At 46.3% G+C, this 16,387-nt stretch overlaps 1 protein-coding gene across 5 annotated transcripts in view; it reads right to left on the minus strand.

Moving 5' to 3' along the window:
* Positions 1-16,387, minus strand: part of ATP7B (ATPase copper transporting beta) — a 38,666-nt gene that overhangs the window by 1,371 nt on the left and 20,908 nt on the right. For all 5 annotated transcript variants that reach the window (XM_088667156.1, XM_060272378.2, XM_035110237.3 and 2 more), the window contains exons 11-20: positions 13,778-13,932; positions 10,472-10,606; positions 9,482-9,676; positions 8,863-9,048; positions 7,728-7,926; positions 3,799-3,945; positions 3,438-3,580; positions 2,489-2,692; positions 2,250-2,367; positions 1,324-1,426 (exon numbers count right to left, since the gene is read on the minus strand). In XM_088667156.1, the coding sequence (XP_088523282.1) occupies positions 1,324-1,426; positions 2,250-2,367; positions 2,489-2,692; positions 3,438-3,580; positions 3,799-3,945; positions 7,728-7,926; positions 8,863-9,048; positions 9,482-9,676; positions 10,472-10,606; positions 13,778-13,932 (1,585 nt within the window). The remainder of the gene's footprint in view (positions 1-1,323; positions 1,427-2,249; positions 2,368-2,488; positions 2,693-3,437; positions 3,581-3,798; positions 3,946-7,727; positions 7,927-8,862; positions 9,049-9,481; positions 9,677-10,471; positions 10,607-13,777; positions 13,933-16,387) is intronic.

Raw genomic sequence — 16,387 nt, forward strand, 5'->3', positions numbered from 1 at the left:
TCCAATCCGGATGGTCCGGGGGCTATTTAAACTGCCCACGGCCGAGGACTCGCCTGTTTCCTCCCTGCTTTGCCAGTTCTCCCTCCCTTAGGTTAGGCTCTTTATTTCTTGACCTTGCTATGGACCTCAGTTGGTCGCCTTGGATGTCCAAGGGGCCTGGCAGGAATTTTTCCACTTGGCAAATTGGCACTGGCCATTTGGTTTTTCGCCTACCATTGCAAATCGTCAAATTGGCGGTTAGGCATTGGAGTATTAGGTTGAAAGGGAGGAGAGGTAGTGGCCATCACCTACCCCTCCTAATTCAAGGGTATTCCGTTAAAGGAACCCGGGGGGCGTGGTCTCTGTCTGAAGCCCCAGATGGGGGGGGGCTAGGGCCATGGCACGACCCCTAGTGGTGACCCTGGGGGAGTTCCTAGTTCATGTGCATCAGCAGGGCTCCCCCTACTGGTGGTTAGCCCTTCCAAGACTCCTGCAGACGGGCAGGAGTTAGATATATTCATGTGGTTTCCAATGCCTAAGCCAATACCACTCACATTCTGTAACCAATAAAGTTGTGGCCTTTTTGGCCCATTAACCTAAAATACTGTTTCATGTGTCTTTATTCCACTTCCCGGGAGGGTTTGGGACCTTGCCATGCAACTCACACATCTTTTTGGCTTGGTTATTAGCATGGTAAGCTAAACTATTATTTTCTGCTTTATACACGTCGTGACTATTATTTTGCTTTGGACCCAGGGATCGATACTTATTACGTGTTGTTTGCATTGCTCCATGCTATTGTTTATAAAAATTATCTTATATAAAAAGGGCCAGTATTTTTTTTTATAGGGGGCTGTATAATAATCAATATAGTCAATAGAAATGTAAACTAAAGCATTAGTATGTATTATTTTTGCAGTGATGAAATGCCTGGCCAGGTGGATTACAGTTCCTGCCATATACATTATTTACAATGCCTCTCAACCCTGCCCAAAATGGTATGCTAGGCCAGGATCCAGAGATGTTCTGGAGAGATGAAGATGGTAGCAACTGCAGTTCTCTTCTCAGCACGGGAATGAGTGCTGTTGCCTGTCCCCAACCCCACCTGTCCCTCTTGCCTGCCCCTCTGCTCCCTGGTAAACTAATTTTGTAGAGCCCAGCAGGGTGCTTTGTGGCATTTTGTTCAGGACCTCCTCAAACATGGTGCCAGCCGCACCCATCACCAATGGCTTAGAACTCTTCACCTTTAGAGAAGCTACATACAAAGTTCTGTTTATGTGCACTTAAAACACACAAGTTGGCTGTAGCTCTCAACACCATGAGGAAATCAATGGGAAGACCTACCATTTTAGCTGCAGAGAAGAGAGCAGCACAGACACAGAAGATGCTGCCATTGCCGCCGATCCCATCCATGGTTGTAGCACAATCCCAAGAGGCAGAAATACTCCTAATACAAACACACGTATGATCGCATAGAACTTCTTTGTTCACACATATATAACGGTAAATAATTGTAAGCCAAGTCAATTTAACAGTTAAACAGAACCCCTCCCCAGCTCTCTGCCTTCTCAAAACTAAGTTCCAGTTTGAAGGGAGACGTACTGCTTCCCCTCCTCTCCACACAAACTAGTTGCCTGTCTTCTGCTTGACATGCTCCAAGAAACTCAGCTTAGAGCAGAAAGGGCTAAAAAGGTTGGGATGTGGCTGTTATAGAGGGTCTCAAAAGATGCAGATGGGCAAAGCGGCCTGTCTTTCTTCCCAAATTACATTGCAACAAGAGGGAGATGATGAAATGTAAGTTCTCTCACTTCCACTTAACTCCCTACGACCCCGCCAGTATTTTCGGACAGTCCTTCTCATTGATAAGTGATTATGGACATAAAGTCACCATGAGATTGATTATGTTACCTTCCAAGAGTAGGCTACAAAACCCCAGTTTTGCTACTTTTAAGCTATCAACCAAACAGCTTCATCTCCTACTTACCCTCCACCACCCCAGATATTTGAAAACCATAGTAACTAATTAAGATTAGTAGGATTGGAATAACACTTGTAGTTCAATGTTGAATTTGGGGTATAATGGAGATTTAAAAGATTTGGATTAATAGACAAGATGCAAGACGAAAAGGTTAACATAATGACCCACAAAGGGGAGGGAAGTTCAGGAGATTCTTCAGAATTCTCTTTTTTTGTTGATTGTTTGATAATTGTTTGTAAATTGTTAAAATCTGAAAAACTATATATATATAACCATCGTAACAGTAGCTTACCTGCAGCTATAGGTATGCCAAGGAGGTTGTATATTAAGGCCAGGATGAGATTTAGTCGTATCCTTTTCACCGTTCTCTTGGATAGGCGGATACTTGTAACAACATCCATTAAGTCGTTCTGCACCAAAAAGAATCAGGGACATATTTTTTCCCCACTAAAGAGCAAACGCAATCCCAAATTTCTGAACATGTCCCAGGAAACCTCCCCGCACCACCAGGCTGTTTTACGGAAAGCTCACGCGAATAAGAACCACATCTGCGGCTTCAATGGCAACATCCGTGCCCGTTCCAATCGCAATGCCGACATCAGCCCTTGCCAAAGCCGGAGAGTCGTTGACTCCATCTCCAACCATCGCAACTATCTTCCCTGCTGTTTGGAGTTCCTGAACCTTGGCTACTTTGTGAGATGGGAGAACCTCAGCAAAGACTTTTCTGATCCCAACCTATATGCAGAAAGATGCTATCTGTTAGTATGAATTGGACAGAGGTTATTGGGCTTTAAAATAAAAATTAAAGGTTACATTAGGAAAAGAATCCTTGAAACCAGGGCGATGGAAAACATAGCAACAGAGCCCTGCAGGATCAGACTAAAGGCCTATCTGGCATAGCATCCTGGTTCCCCAAGTGGCCAGCCAGATAGTTATGGGAAGCTGGCAAGCAGGACATGAGGACCCAACAGCACTCGTCTCCACTTGTCCTCTCCCAGCAGCAGAGATTCAGGACACACTGCCTCTGAACGCTGAAGCTGCATATAGCCAGGACCGGTAACCACCAAAGAACAACTTGTTCAGCACAAAGGTCCATGCCTGTTTCGCTCTTGTGAATGCACAGAAAAACACCCCTTTTTAGACCACCAATGTCCCCGGATTGTCGCTATTTGCAGGTAGGATTCAATCTCGTACCAGCAAATTTGGGTTGCACAATTCAAGTTGAGTTGGGGCTGTTGCACAACAAACCTACTCCACCCACCCCACCCCACCGCCCACATCAGACTTTTTTTGCAATAAGAAAAGGGACAAGAAAAGTGTGAGATAACAACTGCTTGGTGCAACGTGGTCTAAGCTTCTCACAAACCAATCAGAATGAATGCTGACTAAAATAGCCAATATCCAACCTCCCTGCAAGCCTCATGCAAAATCATCAAGATAAATGTTCAACAGATGTCTGGAAGTGACCCAGGAAGCATACCTGAGTTGCAATTGCTTTGGCAGTTTTCCTGTTATCTCCTGTAATAAGCACCACATCCACTCCCATATTTTGCAGTATGTGCACAGCTAGAGCTGCCTCTGGCTTGACTGTGTCTGCTATTGCAATCATGCCGCAAAGTGAGCCTGCAGAAGAAAAGACTCTTGTATATTCAGCCAGCCCAAACCACTTATTCCTCTCAAATTTTTATCTCTAGCTCTGGAACTGAGAGACATCCCACTGGTGCTGCTTTGGCCATCCTGGTCCTGTAGCCCCTCCACCCTCTTCTCCCCACAACGCGCGAGAGAGAGCTGGATGCCACTTGGCCATGTGGTGAAAAAGTATGTCTAAATGCATAGAGTACCATCTATGGTCACCAGTATAGCTGTATGTCCTTTCATTTCGTGGCCGGTCATTGCCTCGTGAACATCCCTGGAGATATGCAAGCCATTCCGTCTCATCCACTCCCGGTTGCCGATCAACACAGAGTAAGTCACAGGGGCTGCTGCATCTGCCAGGCACAGAAATTTGATGGCATGAAAACTTAATAGTGCAAAAGGGTTCCAAAATTACAGGGAAGGACTCATTTGAGAACAGCATGTTGTCCCACGCTATCTGTTGTAATAGGCGCTAGACACAACTCTCCCCCGCTGTAGGAGCGGCAAGAGCCAGGACTGACTGACTGACAATATAGCAGTTACCTTGTGCCTATCAAACTTTGCTAGCATACACTTAAGACATTTGGAAAATTATAACATGCGGAAGATAGATTCGTAGGGCATCTTTTCACAGACTGACACAATAAAAAACACACAGATGCCACGCTTTTTAGGCAGTGGGGGGAACACACACACACCCCAATCCCCAAACTTATTTGATGAGGCATGCAGGTCACCAAATCCCTACAAAAAGGCTTGTTTTCACTACGTCTGCTCTCTTATCCAATTTTGATGCCAGCAAATGTGGAGAAGGTATAAAGAACAGGCCCCGCAGAGTGAAAGGGTGGGGAAGATATCATCTGCTATCTGAACTAGACTTTAAAAAGGCCCACCAGAGGTTATATTTCTTGTGTCAACTAAGAAAATTTAATTTGCCCCAGGAAGTGTTGATCCAATTTTACAGAGGTATCACTGAAACTGTTCTCTGTAATTCTATTACTGCCTGGTATGACACAGCCTCCAAGAAGGACAAGAAAAGGCTCCAACGAGCAGTAAGAATTGCAGAAAAGGTAATTGGTGCTAGTTTGCCTTCAATAGAGACACTTTATGCTATCCGAGCTAGGAAGAGAGCAGAGCAAATTGTCGCAGATCCTTTGCATCCTGGTCATCATCTGTTTGATTTACTTCCATCTGAATGTCGCTACAGGTCTCTATACACAAAAACGACTAGGCACAGGAACAGTTTTTTCCCTTGTGACATCAAACTGTTAAATTCGTTAAACAGTGTTTGTATAAGGTACGTTTACATTGCAATGTAGCCGAAGCAAAATTCCAAGTATGTTGGTACTTGGCCAATAAATTATTATTCTATTCCATTCTATTCTAAATGTCAATGCAAAAACCTTATCAACATAAATCAGATTGTTTGACCAAAACTGATTCAAATGTCAGTTTTTATCTTGGATTTCTTGGGATCTCCCAACAGTTTACAAATATCAGTCAATAGCTTCTATACATACATACATTCATCATAATTTTATTTGTATGCAGCCTCTCTACAGTTCAAACCATGCTCAAGGCAGCTTACAACATAAAAAATACCGAACTACAACATAACAAAAGTAAAAAAAGGTAAAGGACCCCTGACAGTTAAGTCCAGTCGCGAGCAACTCTGGGGTTGCGGTGCTCATCTTGCTTTATTGGCTGAGGGAGCCGACGTTTGTCCGCAGACAGTTTTTCTGGGTCATGTGGCCACCATGATTAAGCCGCTTCAGGCAAAACCAGAGCAGCGCACGGAAACGCCGTTTACCTTCCCGCTGTAGCGGCACCTATTTATTTACTTGCACTTTGATGTGCTCTTAAACTGCTAGGTTGGCAGGAGCTGGGACTGAGCAACAGGAGCTCACCCTTTCACGGGGACACTGAGGTCCAGTGCCAAGGGCCTTCTGGTGGTTCCCTTGCTGCGAGAAGCCAAGTTACAGGGAACCAGGCAGAGGGCCTTCTTGGTAGTGGCACCCGCCCTGTGGAACGCCCTCCCACCAAATGTCAAAGAGAAAAATAACTACCAGACTTTTAGAAGACATCTGAAGGTAGCCCTGTTTAGGGAAGCTTTGAATGTTTAATAGACTATTGTATTTTAATATTTTGTTGGAAGCCGCCCAGAGTGGCTGGGGAAACCCAGCTAGATGGGCGGGCTATAAATAACAACAACAACAACAACAACAACAATATATTATTATTATTATTCGAACCGCCGACCTTCTGATCGGCAAGCCCAAGGCATAGTAGTTTTAGACCATAGCGCCACCCACGTCCACGTACTTCTGAGTAGGCATGCATATATAATTGCTCTGTCAGAGGTAGACCCTGAGTGGCATATAACTTAAAGGTAAAAAGAACATGCACACATCAAAAAGTAACCAGCAGAATAAATGTTGCCCTCTGTCTTGAGATTACACCACAGCGCCACCCGCGTCCCTTATAACAAAAGTAGTCATATGCAATAAATAAAACATTACAAAATACAATACTAAACGGAACAATTTCCGCAGAAATCACAACAAAATCTAAAATAAATATACCAAAAAAAACCCAGCAACAACAGCCCAGCCTAAATGTCTGTTCAGCAGCTTCAGTTTCTGTAGCTGGAGTCAGTCAGGGCCCTGCCCTCCTGAGCCAGGTGGAAAAGGCCTGCAAGGCAGGGTGCAGGTCTTCCAGGGCTCACAGCCAAGAAGTACAAGGAACTTGACAAGATGGAAATGAGTTAAAACTATAAAATCAGTCAGTGATGGAGGACCTGTGGTCCTTCAGATGTTTTTGCACACCAGCTTCCATCAGCCCCAATGGACAGCACGGATAATGGTCAGGGACTGCTGAAGTCAAAAGGGGATTGATAGATATTTGCTTCCTCCAGTCTCTCCTGCCCACCTATTCTCTCCTCCCCTGCCCCTAGACAGTTCAAGCTGGAGCATTTCTGCACCACGGAGGAGGCAGAATACGGAGGCAATTTCTGGGACAAACCACATTGCTCAGGTATGGGGCATATGCAAGCTGGAAACTGAAGGTCTGTAGCTCAGTAGCAGAGCACCTGTTTTGCATGTCAAAGGTCCCAGGTTCAATCTCTGGCACCTTCAGATAGGGCTGGGGGAAAATGTCTGAAACCCTGGAGAGCTGGTGCCAGTCAGTGCTAGATCTGATTTGGTACAGGACAGTTTCCGGCGTTCCTAAATACAGTGGTACCTCGAGTTACAAACGTCTCGTTACAAACGCTTCAGGTTACAAACTCCGCTAACCTGGAAGAGGTACCTCGAGTTGAGAACTTTGCCCCAGGATGAGAATGGAAATCGTGTGCCGGTGGCACAGCGGTAGCAAGAGGCCCCATTAGCGAAAGCAAGCCTCTAGTTAAGAACAGTTTCAGGTTAAGAACGGACTTCTGAAACGAATTAAGTTCGTAACTAGAGGTACCACTGTATTGTATTTAGAAAAGTCGGCTGTTATTGTGTGGTCTATAATTCAATTAGGGCTACCCCACCTACTAATAATTGATTCTTATGTATTTCCTAGTACAGTGGTACCTCGGTTTACGAACGCAATCCGTTCCATGGAGGCGTTCGCTCTCCGAGGTATTTGCTTGCTGAAGGCACGCTTCTGCGCATGCGTAAGCTGTGCAGATCGCGTCTGCGCATCCGACGCCGCGGAACCCGGATGTAAACACTTCCGGGTCCACGGCGTTCGTAAACAGAGGTTTTTGTAAACGGAGGTATTCGTAAACCGAGGTTCCACTGTAGTAGGATACTTGATTAAGAATGCAACAAAGTCTACATTTTTGCTGAAATTTCCTAAACACCAGTACTTATAATTAAGACAAGGTGGTCACTCAAAATCCCAACTCTTCCTCATCTCCTCTCCAATTCAACATTTCCCAGAGGCTGGTAGCCTCCCTCCTGCATCAATCAGAAGAAACAGATGTTTTGCCTAGTCTTAAAATTTTGCACACAAAGCAGCTTAATGATTGTATTTATTATGTGCAACTAGGAACGTGGTCAAGAGAAACATCCAATTATCAGACCTTATTGGTTGAGGAACCATTCATTTAGCAACCTGCTGCTGTACTGATAGCTGCAATCTTACATACCTTCCAGTTTGGGGATCAGGGCCTGTGGGTCTGGATCTGTAGCACCTCTGCCAATGTCCCCAAGGTGAGGATTTGGGTGGCTCAAAAGCTGTTCCGTCTCACCCAGCACAACTTCAATACTCCCAACATTACAACTTATTCCACACCCAGGGACTGCCTGAAAATCTTTGCAGTACCCTAGGATCTCTGTGCCAAGCTCCTGCAAAATAAGTAGTTTTAAACGATACTGGGAAGAAGCGGAAAGTTGCACAAGCGGAAAGACATTCAAATTCTCTGTGCCAGTGTCCTAAGGCCAAGGGCTCCCATAACTCACCCCAATACCTGAAGACTGGTGACATAAGATTCTCAGTACCATCAAACATAAACAATCCAAACTGTCCCAAAAATATGAGATGTGAACCAGGCTGAGGGCCTTCTTGGTAGTGGCGCCAACCCTGTGGAAGGCCCTCAAGGAGATGAGTAACTATGTAACCTTTAGAAGACACCTGAAGGCAGCCCTGTATAGGGAAGCTTTTTAATGTTTAATGCTTTAATATGTTTTTATATATGTCGGAAGCTGCCCAGAGTGGCTGGGGCAACCCAGAAGGGTGGGGTATAATGAACGAACGAACTCATCATCTTTACATTGCCAGTTACAGGATCTAACAATGACAAAAGTCTGTTGCATGCAAATGCGGAACTTCCCCTCAAAGCAGAGATTAATAAGTGTCAGCTAGAGGTAAAAAGGTAAAGGACCCCTGGATGGTTAAGTTCAGTCAAAATTGACTATGGGGTGCAGCACTCATCTCGCTTTTCAGGCTGAGGGAGCCAGTGTTTTTCCACAGACAGCTTTCTGGGTCATGTGGCCAGCATGACTAAACTGCTTTTGATGCAACACAATGCTGTGATGAGTGCCAGAGCACACAGAAACGCCGTTTACCTTCCCGCCACAGCGGTACCTTCCCTTCCCGCCACAGCGGTACCTATTTATCTACTTGCGCTGGCATACTTTCATACATACTACTTGCGCTGGCATACTAGGTTGGTAGGAGCTGGGACAGAGCAACGGGAGCTCACCCCGTTGTGTGGATTCAAACTGCCTGACCTTACGATTGGCAAGCCCCAAAGCTCAGTGGTTTAGACCACAGCACCATACCTCTTTGCAGTATTTAGTGACAGCCATTCCTAAAGGATGTTCGCTGCTGGCTTCTGCAGTGCCAACAACAGCAAGCACCTTCTTCAGAGACAAGGTAGCTCCTGCATCTCCTAGTAAGAGGACCCTCATGACTCTCGGAACTCCGTAAGTGATGGTCCCCGTTTTATCAAACATTACAGTCTGTACCTGCAAGAAATAAAGACACAGGTAGATTTTATTTGTATGCTGACCATAACACAAAGTTCCCTGGGTAGTTTGCAATAAAAAAATTAATAAAAATATAAAATTTAATCCAGAAACATACAATCAAAATTAAATAAATACAAGAACACAGCACGGTATAGCCCTAAAACAGGCACCCCCAAACTTCGGCCCTCCAGATGTTTTGGACTACAATTCCCATCATCCCTGACCACTGGTCCTGTTAGCTAGGGATCATGGGAGTTGTAGGCCAAAACATCTGGAGGGCCGCAGTTTGGGGATGCCTGCCCTAAAACATAGGGGCTTACTTCTGTGTTGACATCTATAGGACTGCACTGTAAACCTATCAACATTTGTTTCGAAAAGCAGCAAAAGAAAGTCATGGCAGCAGGTGTGAGTTAGCAATGACAATATTAACCTTGTGTGCCATTTCCAGGGGTTTCCCACCTTTGATGAGAATACCGTTCTGGGCGGCAACTCCAGTGCCCACCATCACTGCGGTTGGGGTGGCCAGACCCAAGGAACAAGGGCATGCAATGCACAGGACTGTGATGGAGGTCTGAAAGGCGAAGCGCAGGATGACTTCAGTTTTTGAGACGTGTTTACTGTGATGCTAGGAGGGAAGCAAGAAAAGTTTTGCTCACAAGGGAAATCTCATGATATTAAAAAGAGAGAACGCATTAACAATATACAGCCGTGGCTGAAAACCAGCATGCGCACACACTTACTGCTATCTGTACTGACAAATCACTATATTCATGTTTGAAAATTTAATCCCTTTATTGATTACTACACATACGGGAACGAAGTCTAGGCATCTCCCTACATAACAACAGCTTTCACCACCCCACCCTTCTCTCTTTGGAATGAGTTGAAATGCTCAGTTTATAGTTTGAAAATATTCTTTATTTCTGATATTTAGATCTCCTTGTTCCCTTTTTGCCTTCCATTTCAGTTGCTCTGGGAAACAGCTGCTCTTCTTTTTTATATTGGCCTTCCAGGTATTTGAAGACCATGCTTCCTCCAAGTACTGCATGTCTAATCGAAACATGCCTAATCAAAACATGCCTAATCACAGCTTTTCCACATTATATCTTATCTGGTATGTTTGCTGCTGTCCTTGGCAGCCCAAGTTAGATCATAGGCTGGTGGTGAGCATGCTTCTGCACGAACTATTTGGCCATGGCTAATCATTTTCAAATGATCCACACTGCAAAAATAATCAATTATTTGCTGGCCCTGTCCCCAGCGGAACAGAGAAGCATACATTCAACACACTCCAGAGCAACTTAACTTTAGATTAAACACTTAAGAGGAAAAAAATCCTGTCTGCTGTGATTTGTGAATACTGTATAAGCAAAGCTTCTAAACAATAATACATTATGATAAATCAGTATATAGTACTTACAGTAAAGTATTTTAGCACAAGATCAAAGTGTATAAATCCAATTACAATCCAGGCCACTAGAGTTGCAATGGAAATGATGACTATAAAAGGGACAAAATACCCACTAAATTTGTCTGCCAGCTGCTGGATGGGTGCCTGTAAATTGAGAAGATACATTTATATTTGTGCAGGACAGAACAGCTGCATGAACTCCACTATTAAGCCTTTTACAAATACAGTCGTACCTTGGTTGTCGAATGCCTTGGTACTCATCCCATTTGGCTGCCGAACGCTCCATCCCCGGAAGTGAGTGTTCTGGTTTGCAAACATTTTTTGGAAGCCGAACGTCTGACATGGCTTCCGATTGAGTGCAGGAAGCTCCTGCATCCAGTTGGAAGCTGCATCTTGGTTTTTGAATGTTTCGGAAGTCGAACGGACTTCCGGAACGGATTCTGTTTGACAACCAAGGTACAACTGTATACCTGCTTTAGAGACAAAATCTCCCACCACCCAGTCTTCAGATTAATTACAAGAAGATCTCTCTTTCTCTGCTGCCTTTATGCAGGCACTGAAGGGTCATCAATTCAGGCTTTCCCCCCTAAAAGATGCTTACCTGTGACATCTTCTAACATGTTTTAAAGTCTAGCTGGTTTTAAGTAATATTATGCTGGTTTGGGTTAGGGCTTTGGTTGGGACTGGTACCATGGTTTGTTTTTTTATGCTGCTTGGTATTGCACGCCTTTTTTTTGGCAATTCTTTCCCCATTATTTGATTTTTAAAAAAAAATTCTTGTATTTCAATACTGTATTTAATACTGTACGGAAGCAAGTAGGTGTGCCTGGCTTAACTCAGAGACTGCCCCATTATATAAAACAGGGCTTGCAGAAATAAAAGAGAGGAGGTACACTTGTGGATGTAAAAATAAATGAAACCCTCACCCCACAATCTGCTGCTGTTTATTTTAGGTGGGGATGCAGAAGGAGGGAGGAGAAAGCTTTTCAAGCTTATCTCCCACTTGGACTACTGCAATGCGCTCTACGTGGGACTACCTTTGAAGGTGACCCGGAAACTACAATTAATCCAGAATGCGGCAGCTAGACTAGTGACTGGGAGTGGCCGCCGGGACCACATAACACCAGTCCTGAGAGATCTACACTGGCTCCCAGTACGTTTCCGAGCACAGTTCACAGTGTTGGTACTGACCTTTAAAGCCCTAAAAGGCCTCGGTCCTGTATACCTGAAGGAGCGTCTCCGCCCCCATCGTTCTGCCCGGACACTGAGATCCAGCACCGAGGGCTTTCTGGCGGTTCCCTCATTGCGAGAAGTGAGGTTGCAGGGAACCAGACAGGGCCTTCTCGGTAGTGGCACCCGCCCTGTGGAACGCCCTCCCAGCAGATGTCAAGGCAATAAGCAATTATTTTACTTTTAGAAGACAACTGAAGGCGGCCCTGTTTAGGGAAGTTTTTAATGTTTGATGCTGTACTGTTTTTAATATTCGGTTGGAAGCCGCCCAGAGGGGCTGGGGAAACCCAGCCAGATGGGTGGGGTATAAATAAATAAATAAATTATTATTATTATTCACAGCAGGCATGAGGACTACTCAGCAACTTCTACCTATGTGCCCCTTTTGCCCTAAAAAATTGAACCCACCACTATTACTTCATCCATTATTGAGGCAAACTTGGGTTTAAATAAATGGGTCAGCTGCCTACGGTAAGAAGTTTGGCTCCAAGGCAGTATCTTCAGGTGCCAGGCAAAAACATTTCTCTTCAACCAGGCTGAGTTTGGCTGAGTAACATTTTAGGGCTATTAAATGTGTTTGTGTGTTGGGGGAGGTTTAATACCGGTTTGTTTTTATTACATACCGTGTTTCTCCGAAAATAAGACACCGTCTTATATTTATTTTTCCTCAAAAAAACACACTATGGCTTATTTTCAGGGGATGTCTTATTTTTTTATTAAGTATGGTACAGTTTAACCTACAAAGTTTAACTGCCTATCACTATGGCTTATTTTCCGGGTATGGCTTATATTCCTTGAATGCTTAAAAATCCTGCTATGGCTTATTTTATGGCTACGTCTTATTTCAGGAGAAACAGGGTATTTTGTATTCTTGTTTTGTATTTTTCTCTTGTGAATTACCCTGGGATCTTTGGATGAAGGGCGGTATACAAAATTAATAGTAATAGCGGCAAAACAACAACAACTACTACTACTCTAGGAGAAAGAGAGTTTTCTCAGACAAAGAATTTCCTCACGAAGCCTGGTAGTGCCACAACCAGTACACATGTACTAAATAGCAGTGGAAGCAGGAGGGGGGGGCACTCCATGCTTCCCACATTTTAATATCAATGGGAGATGAGCCAGTGCTAGAGAGGGGAGAACCATAGTATTCACTGGTACAAGAAATCAGCTATTGGGGGCGGTAGGGTAGGAGAGAAGGAAGACATCCATTTTCCCAGCTGCTTAGAAAAACGTAGCTTCTCATCCCAGAAGCAGAGGCCTAGGGATAAGTCTCATATATCTCCCCAAGTACATAACGTTTGTACAAAAGAAAATAACTAGGATGGAGAAAGGCCTTGAAACCAATAGGATTTACACCCAAACGGATACATCCCAGTTGGGAGCGTGACAAGAGTGCAGCAGCAAAACCAAATAAAGGAGAGTCCAAAGGTCACCTGGGTGTGGAGGAGGAGAAAAACGTGCATGGGGTAGTATTTCAGACAGTAGCAGGCGAGAGAAGGGTTAGAAGAGAGGGAGGACCAGAGGCCAGTGAGAGGTCCTCAATTCAAAAGCAGCAATTGCACATGAATCTTCCATTGTACTGTACGTTCATAAGGCTTGGCTGCCATCTCCTGCTTCCCTGATTTCCCAGGGTTTTTGTTTTTGTTTTGGGCTTTTTCACATTCTTACCTCAGAGGCAGGTACTCATGACCCCAGCAACTGCACTAGATGCTATTTCATAGAACTACAGATTTGGAGGGGACCTTGAAGTGCAATGCAGCTGGCTTACTTGAAGATGGCTTCAAGTGATGGCTGGGTAAGATGAGAGAGATTCAGGAACCAGGTAAGCAGGCAGAAGGAAGAGACATGGGCCTGTGTCCTCCGGGAGAGATTTTGGGAGCATGGGCTCGGGATCTACAAAAAGCTTTGGGTGGCAGTATGTGGGAAGCTTTTGGAGCAAACACCCAGGATAGCACTTCTGGAGTCTACTTTTGATTTAAACCCATTAAACTCCCCCCCCTTTCACAATATTCAAAACAGATGTCGAATGCCACAACAAACACACTGATTCAAGCCCCCCCCCTTCAAATGAGCATGCTTTACCTTTGACATCTGAGCTTCTTCTACCAGTTTTACAATTTGTGCCAGGGTGGTATCAGAGCCAACGTGAGTTGCTTTCACAAGCACGGAGCCATGAGCGTTGAGGGAGCCTGCAATTACTGTACTGCCAGGTTTCTTGATGACAGGCATGGCTTCTCCTACAAGAATGAAGCGAAAGAAACCAACACCTTCTAATAACTCCTCCCGCATGCAGAAAGCAGTACAATGTCACACGGCACACAGTTCAACTCTCGAATTCTCTCCCGCAAGACGTAGTGATAGCCATTACCTCTAATGGCTTCAAAAGAGGTTTAGACAAATCCAGACGGGATAAGGGTATCAATGGCGACGAGTCACAATGGCTATGTTATACCTCCATTGTTGAAAGCAGCATCCCCCTGAATACCATGTGCAAAGAATTGCAGGTAGGGAGAGTGCTGCTATGCTCAGGTCCTGCTCATGTATACCTGAAGGAGCATCTCTACGCCCATCGTTCAGCCAGGACACTGAGGTCCAGCCCTGAGGGCCTTTTGGCGGTTCCTTCACTGTGAGAAGTGAGGTTACAGGGAACCAGGCAGAGGGCCTTCTCGGTGGTGGTGCCCGCCCTGTGGAATGCCCTCCCATCAGATGTCAAAGAAATAAACAACTATCTGACTTTTAGAAGACACCTGAAGACAGCCATGTTTAGGGAAGTTTTTAATATTTGATGTTTCATTGTGCTTTTAATATTCTGTTGGGAGCTGCCCAGAGTGGCTGCGGAGGCCCGGCCAGATGGGCGGAGTATAAGTATTTATTATTATTATTATTATTATTATTATTATTATTATTATTATTACTAGTGTCATTCAGCCCGTTCAGTAAACGGGCGCTAGAGAAGTGGCGGGGCCGCGGCCTTCCCTCTCTTTAGCAGTGGGCGCTCCGCTGAGCCCAGTTGGGCAGCGGGCGCCCGGGAGAAGCTTGTTTCGGCGATGGCGGCACGGGGGGGGGGCGGCTAGCCCTCCCTCGGCCACCGCTTCCTCAAGGGCGCTCCGCTGAGCCCAGCTGGGCAGCGGGCGCCCAGGAGAAAGCCGCAATTTGGCCTGTTTTGGCGCCGCCGCCACAGAAAGAGGCCGAATCGCGGCCTCCTCCTGGGCGCCCGCTGCCCAGCTGGGCTCAGCGGAGCGCCGCGTCGAAGCGGCGGCCGTGGGAGGGGCCAGCCGGCCCCCCCACGCGCCGCAGCCACAGAAAGAGGCCGAATCGCGGCCTCCTCCTGGGCGCCCGCTGCCCAGCTGGGCTCAGCGGAGCGCCGCGTCGAAGCGGCGGCCGTGGGAGGGGCCAGCCGGCCCCCCCACGCGCCGCAGCCACAGAAAGAGGCCGAATCGCGGCCTTCATCTGGGCGCCCGCTGCCCAGCTGGGCTCAGCGGAGCGCCCCAACGATCGGCGGCTGTGGGAGGGGCCAGCCGCCCCCACGCGCCGCCGCCATAGCGTCGGCGGCGCACCTGGCGACCGTGGGATGGAGGGAGGGCGAGGGCAGGTGCTCAGGAGCGCGGCCGCTGGCAACAACAGAGAGCGCCGCAAGCGCCGGCGGCCCCGCCAGGAAGCCCGGGGCGGCAGCAGCCGCGCTCCCTCCCAGCTCCTGCCGGAGAAGCTTGAGCGGATCCGTCCGCCGCCTGCACCTGAGCCGGGTGGCAATGCAAGTGGGGAGTGCGAGGGAGAGCGGCGGTTGGCAGAGGGGGGTGGGGGGAGCGCGTGCGTGCGTGCATGTGTGCGTCCTGTCTCTCCGTCCAATCCCTGTGTTCCTGGGGCCCATGCGCAGTACCCCAGGGACACACGGGACAACTTGGACGCAGGGACAACTTGGACTTTATTATATAGGATTACTACTACTACTACTACCACTATTACTACTATTATTATCTTTCCCTACCAGGAAAGACTGTGCTCGTGCACCCATGATGTAGATTCTATAAAACACATTGTGCTGCACTGTGGGAAGTTTGAGCAAGCTAGGGCTGAAGTGATTTCACCCCTGCTAGCCTTGCTCGCAGGAAAATCAGAGGATTTCTATATCAGGTTCCTATTGGAAGACCGGTCAAATGCCAGAACACTAGCAGTGGCAAAGTTTTTATCGGTGGTCACAAGAACTAATGTTTCCTATTCCAAATTTGAGTAAGATGTCTGAGTGGTTTGAGGGCGGGGTGTCCCAGCTGTGTATCGCTTGGTAACGAATTGATGGGTCTATGGACCGTAATAAAGATTGTTGTTGTTATTATCTTTCCACAGGCATCTGGTTGGCCACTGTGAGAACAAGATCGGGCTGGATACGTCACTGGCCTAATCCAGCATGGATCTATTTTTGTTCTCATGATATGCAGAGAACCATCCAATTTTGACAAACATGTGGATGGTTGCACCAATAACTGATGTATCTGGAAAATGCGTGCCTTACACCTGTGACTCCATTTCTCCTAAGAGGGGTGAAACCTCTTTGTTCCCTGAAAAACCTGCTGTGGCTGAACATTTAGATCAAGATCTACCAGAAGCAAAACAAGATTTGAAATTCATGCTACCAACCAGAGAAGCACTGGGCACTACGTAATATCTGCCTGTTAGGATGCAACTATAGCCTACTAG

This window comes from Zootoca vivipara, chromosome 3 (assembly GCF_965207765.1).
Source record: "Zootoca vivipara chromosome 3, rZooViv2.hap1.1, whole genome shotgun sequence".
Lineage (NCBI taxonomy): Eukaryota > Metazoa > Chordata > Lepidosauria > Squamata > Lacertidae > Zootoca > Zootoca vivipara.